The sequence below is a fragment of the Phalacrocorax carbo genome, chromosome 3, assembly GCF_963921805.1.
Source record: "Phalacrocorax carbo chromosome 3, bPhaCar2.1, whole genome shotgun sequence".
Taxonomy (NCBI): domain Eukaryota; kingdom Metazoa; phylum Chordata; class Aves; order Suliformes; family Phalacrocoracidae; genus Phalacrocorax; species Phalacrocorax carbo.
The window spans coordinates 112,198,163-112,220,946 of NC_087515.1; the positions used below are offsets into that span (position 1 = coordinate 112,198,163).

Sequence of the window (22,784 nt, forward strand, 5' to 3'; positions counted from 1 at the left end):
CACTACCACAAAACTCAAACAAACCCAAGGAAAAGAATCCTCCTCCAACAGTTTTTATGTCTAAAAGCTTCCCACAGTAGAGTAGTTATAATATGTATTATAAAACGCACATACCAAATTGCTTTAAAATGGTGAAGCCAGCAAAACCTACCTTGGTTTACTCTGTGTTCATGTTACTTTTGCTTTACTTTTTCACACTTCCCATTTGTATTTATAAAGGGAGATTTTAGTGTCCCTGCAAGGAAGAGTCTCTTGCTTCTTAGGGAAGCGAGTCAGGAAAAAAAACATAATGCTATAATGACAATAGTATCCACTGGGGACCAGTCCTGCAACTGAAGCTAGTAAGGCTTAAAAGGGCTCTTCAGTGAGCCAAATGGGATGGAGCCAAATGGAAGAATGGGAGTTATAATTATGAATGGAGACTTTTCAGTCTCAATTTCACGTTAATCAGAGGGCACAAAAAGAGCAGATTCTCACTACAGAATCTACTAGCTAGAGCTTTCCCCTGCATGGGCAAGTCCCAAATTTACTTGAAACTACAGAACTCTCAAACCAGGGGCTGGGAAGGGGAGATGACCCAGATTCCTACAAGTGTTTAAAAGTTTGTGCCTGCTGAAATCAATGGGATGGAGACACATCAGATGCTTTTGTGAGCCCAGACCAAATGCCTGTAGTTTGCAGGCAGCTGGTCATAATCGGTTCTTTGGGGAATGTTTCCAGCTGATGGGATTTAGGGCAGTCCCATTCACTCCCGGATGTTGTCCTCTCTTTTTACCCAGTTGTGATATTGATAAGAGGGAATCTAGCCCCAAATGTCTTTATCAACAGTGAAATATATTTCATATTGGTCATATTGATTTGAATATCTCTGGATGTACAAATGTTATCTGAGATTACGTGTCAGAAGAGGCATCCTTACGGAGTGTGTTACTCAGTTGTCCTGAGTATCCCATATAGAGGTAGACTGCTCATATGGGAGGGGAAATAGAATGGGTCTTCTGATTGATACCTTCTGTTGACTAAAAAACCCTCTCTATTTTATATTAATTGCAATATGGTGACTTCATTAGGCAAATGGATCTGGGAAATGTGATGTTTAGGGGGTTTTAAAAAGCAATCTACTAAAAGCTACAGCCCCTCCCCAGGAAATCTTTTAATAGATTGTATTTCAAGAAGACTTTTAAAAGCTAAAAAATGTTGCCATTTTACCAAAAATCTTAGCTAATTGTTCTCTTAAAAACAGTAATTCCTATCTCTGTGAAATGTTTCTGACAAGAATAACTTTTCTTCTACCAACTGGAAAGGAAAATAAAAACAAAACAAATATCTATGGAAAGTGGGATGCATGTTTTTATTACCTTTTCTTATCCATGTAAGCATTTTGCATGTCTCCTCCAAGGAATATTTCTAAATCTGTTTGCTGTGTACTGCATTTTCATTAACAACTATGTATTTTTGCTTCAGTTTGTATGCGTAAGAGGAGGATATGTCAGGAGGCAGTAGCTAAGTCTTTAGTTTTTCTCAATTTGTGATTCTGATTCTCTCTATTTTTGAAGTGAATAAGAATTTTGCATGGACATGAATGTAACTTTTTTTTTTTTAACATTGCAATAGCATAGGCAACATTTCGCTTTTCCTTAATACTGTCTGATGAAGGACAGGTTTCCAAAAGGTTCTGTTCTTTCCTAATATGCTTCATACTGTTGAGGTTTGAAGTTTCTTGTTTCCTCCTGATTAGCAAAGGAAAATTGAAGAAATAGAGGAATGTAATGGTCCTTGAATTTGGTCTCTCGCTCTCCGAAAATAGTTTCCTCCAGAAAGAAATACATATGAAAAAAAGATGTAAACTTCTTTATTGCTTGGAAATACCATATCTATAAACAAGAATTCTAGAATTATAAACCAGAATTATAATTTTATGGAACTTTGCCTATTAGAAGTTAATACCACTGGAATAAGTTTTTGGTAACTTTGATAATCTGTTCCTAAGTTCACTGATGGAGGTCTTGTTTTCTAAAAGGTTACAAGGGTATTGACTAGTGTAAAAAGTCCTGCACAGTAGTTGGAAATAATTTGGGGTCGTATTTTTTTATAGTCATAGCCTTACGTGAAACAAGCCCTATGCATGCTCACAGTGTGGTGAGGTATCCAACTCTGAACGCTTTAAGCATGTTGGCACTAAAAACATCTCTCTCCTCTGGTGCTTCCTTGTACACCCAACATATTTTCATTGTAAATATTTTCATCAAAAATGTAGCCAGGGCCATACAACCTACTGCTGTTAAAAAAAACATTCTGAAAGGTACTCTTTTTAAATAGACCTATCCCTGGAGTTTAATAGGGTGCTGAATTTCCACAGAAATTTTGGCTAAAATGTGTGGGGAATGTGCAAGGAAGTGAGAGGACATGTTCAGACTGGAACAGATGCCAAAGCTATTAACACTGGCAAAGCTTTAGGCTACTGTCAAGTCTTGCTTTGTCATATATTTTGCCTTTGTTACTGGAAGCTGATGTGTTCTGTCAGCTCTTGGCCTGGGTGGCATTTAGAACTGTAGCTCTAAAGTGCTTCTGCAAAAAGATTTTCCTTAAACTTGTCCTTATTAAGGTAAAGGAAAGCCATTATGAAGTTGTTCTACTTTAACAGGGGTTTTAGGTTCTTGTTGTCTCTAATATTTTTAAAGGTTTCCCAAAAGACTTTGATGTTTTCGTGGACTTACGAAGGCATCAACTTAAAAATATTTCATTAAGCGCTGAAGATTTTTTTTCTTGGAATCCAGTTATTCAACTGTAAGCTATTCAAGTTAAAGTTCAGGTCTTGGGTTTTTTATATGTCTTTTGCTATACCTGTTTCATGTCTCCACTTTTAAATAGTGCAGAACACAAAAAAAACTTTGAAGAACTTTGGTTCTTCACATTTGAAGTGATCTATAAAACACATCTTCAAGAGAAGACATAAATTGACATTTACTGTATATCAGGTCCTTAGGCTAAAGTGAGTAGTTACAAACGCATTGTTTGCATTATTTGGATCAGTTTATGATATATTGTGCATTTTTGTTTCTCTTGCCATAGCTCCAATATCAAGCTACAATTTTTTTCTTCACCTTCTTCTGGATTAGAAATGTTTTTAAGAAGACTGAGCAATCAGTATGTCTTTTTTTTTGGTAGGGAACTATTAGAAAGTACTAGGGACATTTGAGAGGTAACATGGTACCTTTTGTGGCATGTACAGTATTGCTTCTTGATGGTAATCTTGGTGCTAATTTCTGACAGAATGGTGGCACCCCCAGTTCCCAGGCAGGTTGGTCTGTATGGCCCTTGCTTATAGCATTTGTTACTCTTCCTAGTAAATTTAGTGCTGAGTGATAAAGGTGCGAGTATTAATATGAAAAATGTTAGAATGAGGAAAGGGTCATAGCAGCATGTTTGCACTTTAAATATTTTTTCCTTTAAATCCTATTCTTAGATTGCTACACCAAGAAGAAATAAAATCTGTAGTTGCCTGTCATCTTTGTCAGCACTCCTTGAAAAGGGGTTTGATCTGTGAAGATGAAGTAGCTAGTTAACAAATTCAATTTCTTGTATTTGTTGTTCTTCTACATACTCTTGTCCTCTCTTTTTCATTTCTTTAAATTTAAAACTAGTGGAACGTGCTGGGTTAAGAGGACTGGAATCTGATATTTCCACTCTGTAGAAGGTAGCTGAGAGGAAGAGATTCCATGTGAGAAGTTTTTCTATTAATAATCCTTGGATTTTTAGCTAGGAGAAATGGAAGAACAGTGATAATATTTTTCTGACCGTATGCTCCTGTTTTACTTCATTTTTTTTAAATGTAAGAAGAAAGGGTCTAGCTTAAATGTAAAAAGTAATAAATAACAAAACTGAAGGAAATATATTTTCTGTGTTATATAATGAACTTAAGAAATCTATGCCCAGAGTTTTCTTTCTAGGGTAATAGTTCAGACTAAGGATTTAAAAAAATGTTTGGTGCCTGAACCTGCACAAGCATATTTTGTTTAGAAAGACTCAGTTAAGTGCATAAAAAAAGCTACAGATATACATATCTGAGGTCGGAGTATTATATGTGAAGCTTAATGGTTTAAGTTGTGTTGTTTCAGTTTTTCACTGGTACACTTGAGGAAAGATTGGCTTAATGGTGAGAGGGTAAAAATAAGAGTACAGTTTGATTTACATTTGTAAAGATATGAACCAAGATGTAATAATTCTTCCTTAGTGGCATGGGTTCAGCTCCACCTGGAATCTTATCTTTATTTCTTTGCCAAAAAGGTATTGATCCAACTGGAAGAAATTCAGAGAACAGTAACAAAAAATGGTCAGGGCTTGAATAGCTTGATTTATGAATAAAGCTTAGAAGAATTGGAAATGTATGGTTTGCCTCACAGATAACTGTGACTGTGGAAGATGAAAATAATAAATTGCATATAAATGGGATCTCACTGTGAAAATATTGGATGAATTGTCCCAGAGAAAGTGATATAAGCTTACCACTAAGGTATTTTAACTTGTGTTAGACAACGTGCAATTGGGAATCCTCTTCCACTGGCAAGGAAGATGGGCTGGAATAACCTCAAGTCTCTTTCTTCCTTTGCTCTTAAAATTCTTCACTTTATGCTTCTAAGAATCCCTTTAAAAATGTGTTTCCTGTCATTTTGCGTTTGCACTTCCTAATAGAGAAGTTCCCAGCTTGTAGTTTGTGTATAGGTGGTGGTACAGGGGCTGTTTCCAAGTAGTACATGGTGGCAACACTTGATACCTTGTGTGAAGGCATTTTTCTGGGCAGCAGAGCCGGCAGCTCCACGTGCGCACTTAGTGATGTTCAGCGCCTGCTTTGCTGGAGTCACTTTTCCAATGGGGCACGTGGGCAGCGGGTGATGGCCCACCTCAGCCACCGGCCCGGTGGGAGGCAGCTCCGTGCTATGGGACACACCGCTGTGCTGCAGGTGGGGCAGGGGGTGAGGAGAGCGGAAGGGCAGTGTTGTGTCCTTGTGTGCAAGAGGGAGGCATGGGGCAAAGATGGAAGTTTGTGCTACGCGTCTTTATGTCACATGATTTTCTGAAGTCTTGGGGTTAGATGCTAAAAGTTTGAAGCTCAGATAAACAGTGTCTCATTTATAGTGGATGTTCTGATTTCGACTTGCTCCTGGCTGTGTTGGCTGGCCTTGTCCTGACAAAGCTCACATCACTGGGAAAACTCTTGGAAAGTATTAAATCCAATAGTACTTGCTATAAAAAATTGAAAATAACTTAAGCAGTGATTTTTCAGCAGGCAGTACTTGTGCAAACCCGAGTTCACTGGTGGTTGAGAAGCCTACAACCAAGTACGTGGCCTGGACCTAGACTTTAGTAATGGCAGTAGGAGTCTCATCATACACTGTTCAACTGCCTGAATTTTAGTTTAAATTGAAAATAGTTTAAGGTCCGCTCTGTTTATCTGCATGTTAAGAAAAGTATTTAACTTCTGAAGTAGTGAAAAGGGTTTTTTTCTTTTGGCTTGGATTTAGAAAACAAAACTTCTTGAAGTACTGCAGGCACCAGTATCCAAAGCCGTTCTGGAAAACGCTCATTAAAGCAATCAGGAGGGCTGGCAAATGAAGACCTTCAGTGTTTAGCCATAGGCTCTTAAACTACTTGAAAATCTTTTTTCCCCCTTTGCAAATGTTGGCTTGCCTGTTGCCTCTACCATTACTTCTGGCAGCTACATGTTTGTTTATTTTTATGTTCTCCCTCCTGCCATTTCTTCTCTTCCTCCTCTGAGCCTTCTCCAACTTAGGAAGTTTTCATTTATTACGCTCTCTCTGTCATCTTATCGTGTTGGAAGCTGTCAGAGGAAGACTGCGAGTCTGCCAAAGCAGCAGTGTTGGAAGTGGAAACCAGGTCAACTCCTTTTTTTTTTCCTTTTTTCTTTCTTTTAAAGACATGGAGCTTGCTAGTGTTCCTCTGACACAGGATGACTTTAATTTCTGTGAAGCCTTCCTGCACCTTTGTGCATGTTTCTTTGTAAAGAATATTTTAAAATATAAAATAGTCAAAATGTAGAGGCAGTTGTATACATTTTAGCTCCCTGTATACGCACAGAGTAGGAGCTACAGCATATTAATGCTTCTCTGCGTGCCAAAAGTGGGTCTATATTTTTAGATAGTTCAGCTTAAGCTTCTCAAGAAAAAGGTGAAAAACATGTAAGATCTTTTTTTCTGGATATTGCTTGCTGATTTATAAATATGAGCAAGTATGATTCATCTAACTAGGTTAATAATGACAAGTTCATGCATTATGTATGTTTACATTTGTTGCAAATAAAATAGGAGCATACGGACTGATAGTAATATACAGTTGATAGCCCACAGAAGGAATTAATTTGAATAGGCAAACATTCTCCAAACTGTTAAAAGGAATGTTGGGGTTTTTTCTCCTGTTCTTTTTTTTAAAGTTGCTTTGAACTTTAGGCCCCGTGACTTGAAATTCTCGAAAACATCCAGACCTGTTTTGGAGGCTGATTGATGTCTACATGCATATGTCTGCGATAATACTTCAGGGTCTGACTTTTTTTTTTCTGACCTAAGGAGAAAAAAACAGATTTCTTGACTCTGCTGTTGAGAAATGTCTTATTCTTGCTTTGTGTCTGTTTTTCTGGTTTTGAAGAATAATTAAATAGAGGCTATGAAAGTATTGATCTTCAGGTCAGACATTTGACTGCATCATACTAATAAGACAGAATAGCAAAGTAGAAAACTTTGCATAGAATGATACCTTAGATGAGACCTTTTCTGCTTCACCTAGACACCCGTTCTAGATATGCATGGCCATGGGTGTACGTGTCCCGTCCATCATCTTCTAGAATTGGAAAGGTTTAAATCGCACAAAACTTATTTCCTATATCTAGAGCATATAATTTTATTAACTTGGAGCATGGTTTTGTTGATATGCAGTTGTTGTAGTACTGCTGAGAACTTATGAGGTGGATGGTTTCCAGCACTGCCAGCTAAGCATGTGTACATGTTGCTCACCCAATTATTATAGGAATTATTTATTTAAAAAACACAAGAGAGTTATAGAATCATAGAATCGTTAAGGTTGGAAAAGACCCTTAAGATCATTGAGTCCAACCTCTAACCTATCACTGCCAAGTCCACCACTAAACCATGTCCTCAAGCACCACGTCTACCCTTCTTTTAAATACCTCCAGGGATGGAGACTCCACCACCTCCCTGGGCAGCCTGTTCCAATGTTTGTCAGTCCTTTTGGTGAAGGCATTTTTTTCTACTGTCCAACCTAAACTTCCCCTGGCGCAGCTTGAGGCCATTTCCTCTCATCCTCTTGCTTGTTACTAGGGTGAAGAGTCAGACCCCCGCCTCACTACAACCTCCTTTCAGGTAGTTGTAGAGAGTGATAAGGTCTTCCCTCAGTCTCCTCCAGTCTAAACAACCCCAATTCCCTCAGCCGCTCCTCATAAGACTTGATCTCCAGACCCTTTACCAGCTTCATTGCTCTTCTTCAGACACGCTCCAGCACCTCAATGTCTTTCTTGTATTGAGGGGCCCAAAACTGAACACAGGATTCGAGGTGCGGCCTCACCAGTGCTGAGTACAGGGGCACGATCACCTCCCTGCTCCTGCTGGCCGCACCATTCCTGATACAAGCCAGGATGCCATTGGCCTTCTTGGCCACCTGAGCACACTGCTGGCTCATGTTCAGCTGGCTGTGAGCCAGCACCCCCAGGTCCTTTTCCTCCAGGCAGCTCTCCCGCCATTGCTCCCCAAGCCTGTAGCGTTGCATGGGGTTGTTGTGACCGAAGTGCAGGACCCAGCACTTGGCCTTGTTGAATCTCATACCGTTGGCTCCGGCCCATCGATCCAGCCTGTCCAGGTCCCTTTGTAGGGCCTTCCTGCCCTCCAGCAGACCGACACTTCCACCGAGCTTCGTGTCATCTGCAAACTTGCTGAGGGTGCACTGAATCCCCTTATCCAGATCATCAGTGAAGATACTGAACAGGACCAGCCCCAACACTGAGCCCTGGGGAATACCACTTGTGACCGGCTGCCAATGCATCTTCTTGATTCTAAAGGTTGAGTCCTGCAGCTTTTTGGGGAGGAGAAGTAGGACTGAGAAGGGGAAATGGGATTTGTGGTGAGAGTTTAAAAGACCTGATTTTCTATGTCTTCAACCTTCCCATGCAAAGGCAATCTGTTTAACCTTTAAAATTGATGTATATTCTCTTTCTCTTTGATTTCTGGCTGAAATGTCAGGCAAATACAGTAAGGTAGTACCTTTGAAGAAGAAGGGTAGGGTTTGGGGGGCTTCGTTTGTTTGTTTTGCTAGCAGCTGTTGAGTACCGCTGGGGATGGGACCCCTGAGTCTGTTCTAGTGAGGCCACCAAGTAACTATAGGGTGAAAATGTTTTGTATTTTTCCATTCTGGGGAGGCTGAAGCATCACAATTGGAAATACTTTTTCTTGAAGATCCTGTTGGTGTCCTTTCTTCTCTGGATGGGTTACACTAAAAGGGACTTTGATGTTCCTAACATTGTCCCCAAAGAAACAGCAGTGTTGTTTGCTACATGAGGCAAAGTTCTTTCTGTACTTTGAATATTTGAAATCCCCCATCATATATGCATGCCAGTGCTTCTTGAAAAAAATCCCATTTTAAAAGAACAGCTAACAATAACATCAAAAAAAGAAACCCATCCAAAGGCAACCTTCACCGAACTGCTGCAAAAGTTAATTTTTTTTCCCATTGTATGGTTCTAAAATACTCTGGTTTTTACTCTTCATTGCAATCCGTTTGAATTGTTACTGTTTAAACTTCGTGCCTAGACTAGACATCACAGCCTATACCTTCACCATTTTCCCTGAACCATAAGCGATTGGACATGAAGTCTTTCTTTTGCTGGTGTATGCTACTTACTGTCTTATTCCCACTGTCTTCACTCATTCTTTTTTCCTTATCAAAATATTATAATACAAATACTTATCTAAAACCATTATTATTTTACTGTTGTCTTAATTTGAAATGATGGTTTATCTTCTTGAATTACTTGTTTACTCTTGAATTACTTGCATACTCAAGACCTCGTAAAATCCTTATTTCAAAGTTTGTATGAGATAAATAAGGCAGATGTATTAATTTTTAAAAATACATGGAAAATATTTGAAGAGTGGCTTTTTTTAAAGGCCAGCATTCTTTGTCTTCATAACATATGTCAGAGTAAGATGCCATGTATTGTAAGGATAGCAGATACATTTTATGGAATGGTTTTGAAGAGGCTGGAAAACAACATTAATTTAAAATACACAGATGAACTTAAAATACATTAAGTGCTGAAAAAATATATGATTGTTTTCATATCATTTAAACAGTGAAATTGGGCAATGTAAAAATTAGTGCTTACTGTTGGATGAGATGTTTATCATCGGCAGTAATTCTGCAAGTTTCCTGCTGGCTTGGGTTATAGTGTTTCCAGAGCAAGTTTAATTAACTCATGTTGCCTCCATCTTTGATTACTAGCTGTACTTATAGACATATTCAGAAAATAATATATAATATTTCCTTGTGAAACTTTCTGAAATATGTGAATTGAGACAGTGTATGTTCTGCGTTATAAAATATTAAATATTTTGATGTAATTTTCTTGTTACAGATTCAGAATATGAACAACATAATCACTTTTCCATTGGACAGTTTGCTGAAGGGAGATCTGAAAGGTGTAAAAGGGGTATGTTTATCTTCCTATTTATATATAAAATTATTGTTGGGCCAATAAATATATTTAGCTAGTGTGTTAATCTTACTTGATGGAAGGCATGGGATACTAAAGTAACATGCTAGCTTAATAAAAAAGAGGGTGAGTTTTTTTGGTTTTGTTTTTTTGTGAACTGAGTCATCCCTTCTGTGGTTTCACATAGAGCATGCTCTTGACTATGTATACAAAACAACATTTGAGAAGCTTTAAAAGCAGCCCTGAGATGTAGAAGATAATCAGAGAAAGAGGTGTAAGAAATCAGATATTTACTTAGTTGAGGAGGGGGTAGTACTTTATTTAAAAGGATTATTATTAATGTATTTATTTAACATGCTAAACTTACTTGGAACTATACTGATTATTAAGAAAGACACATTAGACTGCACGAGCATAGGATTTTTCTTAACAAAGCAGAAATCTATTTGTGCCCTGAGGATACTTCCATTTTGAAATAGTAACAACTTAGGACTCAAAGGATGATGTATTTATAATAAATTTCAAAGCCTGTAACCAACAAACTTACTTGGCTTATGTTTCATTTACTACTGAACAAACAGGAAGTGACCGGCAGCTATTGTTCTAGGATATCGAAGGAAGACGGAAAATGTACATAGATTAAAAATGGTCTCTGTAAATTACTGGAGGATAAAGAGATTATTTAGTAAGATAGGCTTATTACCTTTGTGTTTGTTGCTTACCACATTTCACTCCTTTTGTTCTTTTTTTCTATGTCAGAATAAATTTATTACAATACAGTGTTACCCCATGTTCCTGACTTGAGAAAATTATAAAATGCTGCTTTAATTAATTTCATAATTGTCAAAATAACTAGCTGACATGTAAGAATTAGTTCCTAATCTGTAGTTGCAAAGTTTCTGCAGCATCTGGCAGTTAACAATATTTTTTTTTGTAGTCAGCTGATCTCTTGAACTCCAGCAGAATTTCATCTGCTGCGCTTTTAGACATCAGTGAAATGTTTACAACATAAGATCATTTTATCCAAATTGGGTTCTTCACAGGGGAAAAAAATAAAGGAATTTGGAGCGTAAGTAACACAAAATTCTCACAGAATTAGTTTTGTCAAGCTGTATGGCCTATCCTGTTCCCATTAAGCCACTGGGAAATTGATTTCTTTAACTTTAGTGGGATGAATCAAGTCTTTAGCCAAGGCTATACCACAGCTTCAGGACAGGTGGTGCTTTCTAGTGGAGCCAGGGACGGAATGATGAGAAAATAGCTGATTTGATTAATTGCTTAGTGGGCTCTTGGGATGACATGTGGTTATACCTTCTGAGGAATAAAATGTCGCTGTAAAAAGCCTAGTAAAAAGCATCCTAGAAATGCGTTTAAAAACATGAGTGTATTAATTCTGTGCACTAGACTCTTTCTTCTATGTGCAAGATTGCCTTTACACAATCCTTAAGTGAGCTGTTCCAGGAAGAGTGGAGCCCCTTATCCTAGTAGGCACTGCAAATGGCCAAGGGGTGTCTTCATTGTTAGATCCACAGTATTTTTCACATAAATAACTGACTGTATTTTTTTCTTTTTTCTTGACAGGACCTGAAAAAACCCTTTGATAAAGCTTGGAAGGACTATGAAACAAAAGTGTATGTATCTTCTAAACTTTTACTTAAGAGGGAAGCATAACTGAAATATATAAATGTCATTATTTAATGTTAAGGTCCCGGACAGAAGACCTAGCTGGGAAGCTGAGCTTTTTCAAAACAATTTTTTTCTTAAAAACTGGAGCTGTGTGACAACACAAGTACATAGACACAATAATTTAAAATTCTGTAATATACAACTTATTTAGTGAGTGAATTTTCTTTTCTGTCTGTGTTTGTGTGCCATAACAGTTAGTGTCTGTGGTAGACCTCTTTGCTTAATAAAGTTCAAGTAACGAGGATAATCTCCCAGTGCATGTTTTCCCACTGCATACTCTTCCACTTCGGTCGAGAAAGTTTTGCTTTAATTAGAAAATAAGTTCTTTTTTGTTTTAAATTTTGATAGTATCCATATTACTCCACTGTAATCTACTACATGTGAAATTCCACTTCCTTTTCTGCCTTCCTCTACTTTTGGAGGACACTCCTATATAAAATGAAAAGTTAGCCACCCTGTTTTTTCATCCTTAACTAACAAAAGTGCAACATAATTGTACTTTATGTCCTTTTAAGCATTTGTTGTTGTTGGTTTTTTTTCTTCTCCTCATCAATGACTAGTTCACTATAAATAACAACTTCCTTTAGTTGAAGAGCACAGAAAAAATATATAGTTTATGCCTGAGTGTTTTGAAATATCTTAACAAAAAATACCAGGAGTATGCAAGTTAAGATTTAGTTCCGACTTGTTAGCCTAGAACTCTTGTAATGACTCTGTTATGTCTCTGGCTTTAGTACATCTCATGAGGCTGTACCCAATGCTAAGGGCTCTTGGAGGACCTTATTTGATGCTGAGCGTTTGGCACTTACCAATGAGGTGGTAAGGCTGGTGTGAGTGTTTGCTGCTACCATTCCAAAACTGCACGTGATTCCAGATAGATCTGGTACCAGGAACCTTAGTAAACCACATTTAATTAGTGAAATTTGTTTAAAGATAGGGATGTTTTCTGCATTTAATGCTGCCAAGGCTGGATGCTCTCAGCAGATGTCTCACAGTGTCAACTGTGTCTTGTGTAGTGTGTCTAGCCCAGCTCACAATAGGCCACTTGTTTGAAGGTACCTGATATACACTATAAACAGTTATAAAATCAGTTTTAATAACAGAATTTTATATCCAGTTAAATGACTCAAATGAATCAACAAAGCTCAGCACCTGAGATCAAACATAATTAATCTTCAAGCGGTTTAGTGCCCTACATCAGGAACAGTTGTTTCCTGGGTTGGTCAAGTCAATTGTATCAGCACAGCTGATAGTCTCTGAAGTATGATTTTGTAGTGGGTTTTATTCCTTACTCCAGTATTACCTGGATTGCAACTAGCAGTTGAGTTTTGTCACACATCCAGCATCACTGATCTTCTGTGATAGTGCTGCATGTATCAGACCATTTCTGATGGTACAGGTCCAGAAGAATCACACATGATGACACTGTTTAACATAAACAGTTTGCAGATCCTCAGCCACCTAGATTGGCTGAGAATCTAGCACCATTTTAAAATATTTTTTTTTATTGCACAGAGTTACAGTGATTCTCTGGTGCCCACTGAGTTGACCCATCTGAAGTTGTGTGCAAACAGTCTTCAGAAATTATTCCTGTAGGTGGTTTACTCACAAAAGCAACAAGTTTAGCAAGTTAGCTAAATTTCATTATTCCGTCTGTTAATAATGATAAGAATGGTCTAATTACCACTTTCTAGGCTCAGTTTGTGAGGCAGATCTGAGTGGTTTTGGTTTTTGAAACTGTCTGGCTATATCTGGATTTTTGTAGCGACATTCTGAAATATTGAGATAAACCTCCAGTCTGACAGTCTGAATCCTTGGAAGATAGTGATGGCTCCAGTGTTTCATGTTCTTTATACCAGTTAACAGTCTCATTTGGTGCCATGTGAACTATCGGCTGTTGAAGTAATTAAGGTTTCTAACCATTGCCTATGGCAGTAGTTGATCTCTGATGATGGGCCATAAAGAACAGTCCTGTAATTTAGTCTGCTATTATCTACCAGTGCTTGATTGCTGAATCTGAAAGCCTGTTTTCTTATGTATACCTTATTCATTGTGACATCCCACAAAGTTTATGTGCAGAATTTAAAATACATTTGCACAGTTCTGGGACGTATACCAAGAACACTGCTGCTACTGGACCAAGATCTCTGATGCTCTTAGAATTTCTGATAGAGTATTCACCAGGATGAGTATGTTGCAGCAGTGTAAAGATTTGTACTTTGATCCTCAGATGGTCAAAACAGGTGGTTTGTTTGAGAGTCAGGTACTCCAGAAATATTTTCATTTGTTTTTTTTTTACTTAGTTAAGTACTTGAGAAGTAAAAATGCCCATAGAAAATGTATTTGAGTCTGTATATTTGGGGATTCGTATTTGACTTTAAGGACAGTGGATACCTGGAAGCATTGTTGTGTATGTTATTTCATTCAGGACCTGAAAATGTGATGTTGATATTGTGTTTATTTTCTCTCTGTGGGATTGAATCCAGTGCTGTTTGTATGATATCGTGAGATATTTTTAACTTCCTTTTAACCAATAGTCCTTTAGAAAGGCTGTTTTATGACTTTCCTTTCAAATGAGACACTTGGTTTTTGATCCAAAACAGGTTCCTTTTTCCACTCTAAGGAGATACCTCTTTCCAAGTCACCTCTGTAGTTTCTGCAAGATTTTTTAACAAATGAAGCACACCTCCGTGACAATGCTTATTTCTAAGCCATTTATGTGTCAGGTTATTCAACATGCAAAAACTGGAAGTAGCACATGTTCATCAGGAAATTCTTTCAGAACCATTACCATTTTCTGTGATATTTCCTAGTGGTAGGCTGGTACAATTGCTCCGTACTCTAGTTTTTTTAAGTGGTTAGATGAAAGCTCCACATCAGTACTCTGGAGTTTAAAGCTCTTAGTCTAGCCTGTTGGACTCCTTCACTTTGATCAAGACCAAAGGATCATCTCCTTGAGGCTTGGGATAGGGAGCCTGGGAATCTTCTGTACAGGAAAATTTTTTAGAACAAGAGGCTTTTTTTTTAGGGGGTGGTTTTACAATAGCAGAAATTACTTAATGTGGGTTAAGTTTGGCAGTCAGGGAATATTATTTTTCAGTGCAAGCTGCCTTACTTTTACCAAGGAGCAGACCAATTTTCCATAGTTCTACTGAGTTAAATTCAGACTGGAACTTCCCTGAGACCCCTGCCCCTGCAGTAGGACTGTGGGATTTATCAGACCTTCTTGTGCGTGAGATCAATTCCCAGATAAGTTGAGATGTTGCCAGCTGTCATTATTGAGCATTGGTCTTTAAAAATCAGAGACGGGAAATTTAATGATGTGATTTTCATGCTAGGGTGAGAATATTAGTCTGACTCTGAATCTGTTCAGGTCAGCTTCATCATCTACTAAATTTTGATTTAAATTATGTATGCCACTGAGGTTTCTTGAGGTAATAACTGTTTTGATTCTGTGGCTGTCCCAAATGCATCTGAACTTCCTTATAGCTGTGCATTTCGGTTGTCTGTAGCAGTGGATGGATGCAGAGTCATCTCAAGAATTCTTAATCGTGAGTTGAATTTCCTTGTTGTAGCAACTCCACAGTCTGTGCCTTAACAAAAAGGGCGAAGAGACTGGGAGAGCTAACCTCAGTCTCGCCTACAGCTTGTGTTAGCAGAGTGGGATGGTGGATGTAGGTGTTGATAGCCAGAGGTTTGGTCAGCCTTCTTCAGTCTGTTACCTTAGATGACTCCTTGTTTGGACGGTGCCTAAAACCAGTCCTAGCTTTATGCTTAGTTAGATATGTTTTCCAGTGATACTTCTTCAAATATGTGAATATCTCTCTTTATTCTTCTTTTTTCCCCCTTTCTGTTTTCCCTTTGGGTTAACAAACTGTTCAAGGCTGCTAGGCTGCTCTCTGTCTGCATATCCATCTCTATCATATGCTTAAAATTATACTGTTCATCTGCATTTCCTAGTCACAAATACAGACCTGTGAAGTTAAGTGTCAGATACCAAAGTGGTGTTTCTGTAGTCTGTGGAGAAGTGACAGTGCTTATATCCTGATTTGTCCTGTATACAGACAGCCTGTGGAGACAGAATTGGAGTTTATTTGCCTCGATATCTCATCTCTCTTACTTGCCCACTTTGTGATGACATATCAGGTCCTAATATACCCAAGTGTGAGCCATTTGAAAAGAAATTCAGTTAATTAAAAATGGTACTTGTTTTGCTTTTTCCCCATAACAATTTCTGAGCTGCTACTTCAAGCTTTGAATGTAATTGTGCTTAAAAACTATTATGTATCTAGTCTTGTTTGGGAGAGTGATGTTAAAATCCGTTATTATGCTCCTAGTTCACCATCCATCAATGCTGATTATAATGCAACTTCCTCACCCTGTAGCTACCTAACTTCTCAGAGTATTTTCCTGAAGATCACCTTAGCTGAAGTAACTGAGGGAGGCTAGATCCATTTTTCTTTACACCTTGGGACTGTTCTTAAATAAGAGAGTCAGAGGATTTACGCGAGCCTACCTCAGTCAAAAATTGGGAACATCCTCAGGTGACATTTATGAATAATTTATCTTTTCTCACAATCAGACATTAACATGCTTCAATTGAAGCCATAAAGATTTTAAAATGTTTTTAAAGCTTTAAAGGAGTTAAAAGCAGTGCATTTCTCTTAGGATCTACATTACAGTCTTTGTTTCCCATACAAGAGCTAGGCAATGCAGCCTGCCACTATAGTGCTGCAGCGGGGCTAGTCTGTGTGTGTCCTTTGGGTAGAACTGGTGCAGACCGGGCCCTTTTTGTTACGAGGCAATTGCTTTCCCCCATGTACTTAAACACTAATGGCAGACGTGTCGGGGGAGCATATGGGGAAGGAGTACACATGTCGTAAAAACTGCTCATTCTCCCAGCAGGCAGACCGTATTCAACAAGGCAGTGAGCCAGATTTGACCCACATTCTTTGGTTTAATCGGTCCTGTTGTGGTAGATTTTGAGGTAAAGATATTGTATCTGTTTTGCACAGGAAATAGAAGCATGAACTTACTGAAGCATATTATTTACTCATTTTTTAGCTAGATAGTAGTGTCTGTATGCCAGACATAGACCTGTCTTTCCTGAAAAGAAAGAAATGTTAATTTTTTAAATAAAGGTGTCTTATTTATAGGCCTGTAAATACATATTAACTTCAGAAGTCCTCTGCTAATAAGTGTTGTGTTAATCCTATGAAACATAAATGCTTAATGAAAACTAACAAGCTTTTCCTGGGAATGCTGTCTCCCTCTCCTCCTTTGCCATTCTCCTTTTAAAAGTTGGGCATGAGGTCTGTTATTCACAACTGAATGAACAGAACAAGTTGTTTGAATATACTTTTGGGATTATAAGATCAAGGCGGTAGACTGAGGTGTGTTGTGTTACTGTGCAGAAACACAGGCACTCATATCTAGATATAATTTGTATCAGTAATGATTTGTTTCTGAACCATTTGAAGTCAATGGGAGAATGAACAAATTTTTATTCCAGTCTTCTGTAAAGATGACTGCATAGCTGTTTGATTAAGCGATGTTTCCAGTTTGGTAAACTCATTTTTTAAATAATATCTAAAAAAATTATTGGGAGATCCTGCAAGCTTTTCTCAAATTACTTCTTCAGAGCTCAAGCTTGACTGAGTAGATTACTGATATTCATAGAGTGTAGATATTTCTGCCACGTTTCATTTCATGGCATGTACATAAGATAAAGTGGAGGTCACATCTTGAAAACAGTGGCATAGAATGGAAATGCTAGACAAGGTAGCTTTAATATAGAATCATAGAATAGAATAATAGAATCATTCAGGTTGGAAAAGACCTTTAAGATAATTGAGTCCAACTGTAAACCTAACACTGCCAAGTCCACCACTAATCCATGTCCCTAAGTGCCATGTCTACACATCTTTTAAATACCTCCAGGGAAGGTGACTCAACCACTTCCCTGGGCAGCCTCTTCCAGTGCTTGATAAACCTTTCGTTGAAGATTTTTTTTCCTAATGTCTGATCTAAACCTCCCCTGCCACAACTTGAGGCCATTTCCTCTTGTCCTTTGCTTGTTACTTGGGAGAGGAGACCTGCAGCCTCTCATGTATGTACCAGACTCAGCCTGGCTTACTGCTATACAGGGAAGGAGAGTAAGAAAGGCAGAGTTGCTGCCCAGCCAGCCAGGTTGCTACTGCTGCATGTACACAGTTCTAGTTGTTTACCCTTGTTCAATGGCAGAGAATTAATGCCAGTCTTTGGCGTGTTAAACAGTAAAATAGGTCCTGTCCTTTTTAAAGTTTAAAAAAAAAAAAAATGCCTACCTTGATGTTTATTTGTACCATGATCTGTATGACAAAATTGATTTATTTGAAATACAAATTAAAATTCATATTGAAAAACAGTTGCTTTTCAAATTGGAGCTGTAAAAATAGTAATATAGTGGAAACTGAATGGTCAAGACCGTTTATTTTGTATCTGATTGACTTTTCTGTTATAGTTCTTCATCCTGTATTCCAGCTTTACTTGTCTGTTATGCAAATCTGAGCTTATTGTATATTAGTCATGTGCAGCTGTGTTGTAAATGGACTGAAGTGCGCTCAGATTTTAATCTTCGTCAGCAAAGTCTATATGTGTAATATGTGCTGCATAAGCTTCAAGAACAGCAGATTTACAAAACATTTGCTTCCTTCTTATTGCATCTAGAGGATTTTTTTTCTAGAGTTTTCCCCGTTGTCTTATTAATTTTGCTTAGTTGATCTGCCTGGAAAAAACCTGAATGCCCTGCAATACTTGGAAATCCCACAGCAGTACATTGTAGAACTGTCTTTGCCGGAAGGATTTTGTTAATGTCACAGTAGAGTGACACTTGCAGCTGAGCTGACCCTTGCATTTGGATAGGAAACAGAGCCAACCTTTAGCACGCAGAATTTGCATGCAACACTGCTGTATATGGTTTCTTTGTTTCCCTAGAAACAAAGTGCCTTGTAGTATCAGTCAGATAGGAGGCAGCATATTACTCTAGCAAAATAACAGGTTAAATTCTGGATTACAAAGCTGAAAGTGTAGTTGGAGACTAAAAGCACAAATAATGAGGAAATGCAAATGTGAAATACACCATCGTGTATCTCTGGTACTTGTCACCGAGACATGGTTTGGTTTTTTTGTAAAGCATCTCTGAAGTTTTTGAGGCCACAGAGCCTGAAACTCCAGTGAACGGCTTCAAGGATGTCTTTATTTTCTCTGAATTACTTGGTAGGTGTCAGTATGCTTTAGTCTTGATTTAACTACTCTTTGCTTGTGGAGTATAAGTTATCCTTAAAAGAGTAGAGAGGACTTTCACCAAAATCTAGCCCTTTCTTTAAAAGCAATTCAATTTATTAAAACAATGTATGCTGTAATATTGTGCATAATGCGTGACTCTGGCAGTATTAGTTGTCTGTTGGTTTCCCTAGCATTTAGAGGCACCTTATGACTTGTTAATAAGCTCTTAAAATTTTAGAGGTGGTTATGTCATCCTGTGTTCAAGTATTGTTCTCTGTAAACAATGAAAATACAATACAATAGCAATTGATAATTATTAGACTTGATTTCTGCCCTCATGAATTGTTAGACTAATGTGGACATTGAGAGAACTAAAACCATCCTGGATCTTTCCTCTGAGGTTTGACTTTTGTAGAACTGCCAAGTATGATATCACAGAATCACAGAATGATAGGGGTTGGAAGGGACCTCTGGAGATCATCTTGTCCAACCCCCTGCTTGAGCAGGTATATAACATAAGCTATCCTAGAGTGTGTGCTAGAAAGGGGTTGCATGTTTGTAATTTTCTGTGAATCTTTTTGTAATGGTTTATCTTCCTTGTTCATGGTTGATGTCTGGTTAATTCTTGTGTTTGGACTCTGTATTCAGTGGCTACAAAATGGCATAACTGGCAGTAAGTGGATAAGAGTACTGTAGTGGTTTAACCCCAGCTGGTAACTGAGCCCCGCACAGCTGCTCGCTCACTCCCCCACAGTGGGATGGGGGAGAGAATCAGAAGAGTAAAAGTGAGAAGACTCATGGGTTGAGATAAAGACAGTTTAATAGGTAAAGCAAAAACCACGCATGCAAGCAAAGCAAAACAAGGAATTAATTCCCTGCTTTCCATGGGCAGGCAGGGGTTCAGCCATCCCCAGGGAAGCAGGGCTCCATCACGCGTAACGGCTGCTTGGGAAGACAAATGCCACTGCTGCGAACATCCTCCCCTTCCTTCTTCTTCCCCCAGCTTTATATGCTGAGCACGACGTCATATGGTGTGAGACATCCCTTTGGTCAGTTGGGGTCAGCTGTCCCAGCTGTGTCCCCTCCCAGCTACTTGTGCACCCCCAGCCTGCTCGCTGGCGGGGTGGGGTGAGAGGCAGAAGAGGCCTTGACTCTGTGTAAGCACTGCTCAGCAGTAAAGAAAGCATCTCTCTGTCATCAACACTGTTTCCAGAACAAATCCGAAACAGAGCCCCATACTAGCTGCTATGAAGAAAATTAACTCTATCCCAGCCAAAACTTGCACAAGAGCAGACTTATTTTTGGCGAAAACAGAATGTTCTGGAATTAAGTTTTTAATTCAGGTGAGTGAAAGTTTTCAAGATACTTAGTTCAAAGGAGAGGAGCTTCCCTCCAAACGTCTGCTTCTGGCAGGACGTGATGGTCTGAGAAGCAGCACAGTGCTGGCTGGATATGCTGGCTGCTGGAATACTGCATGGGGCCAGCTCTGCTGTGCCCGCCAGTACCAAGAGCGCAGTGGAGCTTTTTGAATTGCTGTTCAGAATGTTTCCCTGTGGCAGTGTTATAGGATGGGATTAATGGGATTAACTCTAGTTTTCCCTTGCTGCTTGAGATGTAAGAGGAGGCAGTTCCTCATTCTTGAGAAATATAAGTACGGAATATATTGTTGACTGGAAGTCCTTGGACCATCTAGGACATTTTCCCTTAAGCTGTTAGGTTAGGTAGAGAGCACTTGAGACATGTCATCTTTTCAGAGGGAGAGCTGAGAGACACTTGACTGCTCAAGAGGAGGTATGACAGTGCCTGTGTTATTTGTTTCTCTCATCTGCTTCCTGTACTCCTGTGTAATGCTTCCTCTTGTTCAAAAACAGTCTATAATTTCCTCAGGAAGTACTTTCCAGAATCTTCAGCTTCTAAATGGTACAAGTGACAAACTAGAAGTCTTTCTCCAAAATGTAAACACCCTCATATATTTTCTTTTATTAATATCCTTTTTCATATCAGGCTTGTCTAACTGGGTAGTATAATTATGCTACTGCCTTTAGGAATAATACGGAGAATAGCTGTAACAATTGCACAAGTGTGTTTGGGCGAGTTATACTGTATGGCAGGCATTGGTTATTCATTTATATTCTGCAGGAGAACCTGTTTTATTCAGAGCTCTTGGAAAATGTTCACAGAAACTTTTAGGGAATTAGGACAGCTGGTCTAGCAGACTTTAAAGTCTGCAACACAGCCGGCTGGCCGGCATTCCCGGTGCCAACTGGCTCAGTAGCAAGTAGAGATGGCAACTGTGATTTTGGCTTAGGAAACCCTGTATATATAGAAGATGACTTGATGACAGGCAAGACTCAATAAATCTGGTGACATAATTGAACTCTGTTAACTAGTGTTTGGTCAGTTGGAATTAAACATCCCCCTACATTTTCAATTAAAATTCATTATTTTGTTTCAGGATTTTTCTTCTTCAACGCAAAGAACTTAGTATCTTCTTCTCATTTAGTATCTTCTTTTGGAACATCTGTCAGGACATTATTTTAACAGATGATTGAATTAGATTTCAGCTACTGTATGTCATTGCTGATCTTTAGTCATTGTCAAATTTCAAATGAAATGTCATCTGGAAGTAATGCAAAGCTACAAGAGTTTGGCTCTGCATTTGTCAGTAGACTTTGTGAATAATCAGATCTCTTGAGAGGCCGTGGATTTCTCCCTTCATTGACTGATTCTTTGCCTTATAGTACAAAAATAGAGAAGGAGAAAAAAGAGCATGCTAAGCTGCATGGGATGATCCGTACAGAAATAAGTGGGGCTGAAATTGCAGAAGAGATGGAGAAGGAAAGAAGGTTCTTCCAGTTACAGATGTGTGAGGTAAGTTTCAATGTGAAATTCATATTGTTCTGCTAATATTTGTAGGAAACTTTTGAAAAAAACAATTTTTTAATGGCAACTGTGGTGTTAAAGGGAAATGCCAAGTTATTAGTGAACTCTGTTTGCTGAAACACTTTTTTTTTTCTTTATCCTGAGTCCTAAATTTGCAGGGAATTTAGTTCTTTTCTAATTTCAGTTAACAAGTAAATTGTAGAATAAATAAATAATGCAAAGCTCAGTTAAACACTAAGAGATTATAATAAATAAGCCTTTACACTACTACTTCACTATAAGTTATTTTAAGCCCTAGATGATTCTCTGAATTGTTATCTTTGCTGACAGCTGTTGTGTTATTATGAGGAGAGACTTCAGTCTAGCACACTACTGGGCTGGTACTGAAAAAAAAGTTCTAAGGATAGAATCCAGTTGTCTTTCAAGAAGTTTCAGAATGTTTCTGCTTTGAAATCTCTGTGATTTTGCAGTATGTTAAATTTGATATAAATATTTTGGTTTGATTCATTTAAGGGCATGACAGGTTCTGTGGTTGAGAATTCAGGTTGCTGTGCTCATTGTTTCGATGCATTAGCACAAAAATGTACCATGGGTGTTTATTCTGTTTTTACTATGATGATTAGAGTTAATTTGACTCATATGCCAACACAGCTTAACAGCAGTTGCCCTGAATAACACTTTCGGTGACTACATGCACTGATACTGAGTAGAAAAGTTTCACATTCCTATACAGAGTCAGACTACAGTATTCAAAGCTGATGAAGGGATGTTGAGTACCCAATAAACATATGGATGTTGCTGGCTAATTACCCATCTTTATCCTTCCTAAGAAACAACCAGGGACAGATGCTTCTCTTTTCCTGTGCCACAATAAAGGAGTTCACTTTAATCAGCTGTAGTGATAATAAAATGCAGGGTGAAGTCTGTCAAATTGAATCAAGTTACCTTAAATGGGAATAGCTGAAGTGTATCCTGTATTTCTTCTGATCTTTGGGAAAATAAGTTTATACTCAGTTACCTCTGAGTAGTCATAAAAAGGAACTTTGTTTTGGTTTTGTTAGTAAATCAGAAGTGTGACATATTGAAGTTATAACATAAGTAAAAGCTAGTTCATTATAAATAGTGCAAGTGAACCGAATACCAGATGCCTAGAGCTCCATTTTAAATTAACAGGAGCTAGAGAGGCGGTTCTTGTAACTAAGTGCTACCCAGGTCA

General features: G+C 38.3%; 1 protein-coding gene across 3 annotated transcripts in view; it reads left to right on the top strand.

Annotated features, from left to right (window-relative positions):
* The window catches only part of ASAP2 (ArfGAP with SH3 domain, ankyrin repeat and PH domain 2), a 97,792-nt gene that overhangs the window by 28,013 nt on the left and 46,995 nt on the right, over nucleotides 1–22,784 (top strand). For all 3 annotated transcript variants that reach the window (XM_064448007.1, XM_064448008.1, XM_064448009.1), the window contains exons 4-6: nucleotides 9,656–9,730; nucleotides 11,315–11,364; nucleotides 21,427–21,556. In XM_064448007.1, coding sequence (XP_064304077.1) covers nucleotides 9,656–9,730; nucleotides 11,315–11,364; nucleotides 21,427–21,556 — 255 coding nt within the window. The remainder of the gene's footprint in view (nucleotides 1–9,655; nucleotides 9,731–11,314; nucleotides 11,365–21,426; nucleotides 21,557–22,784) is intronic.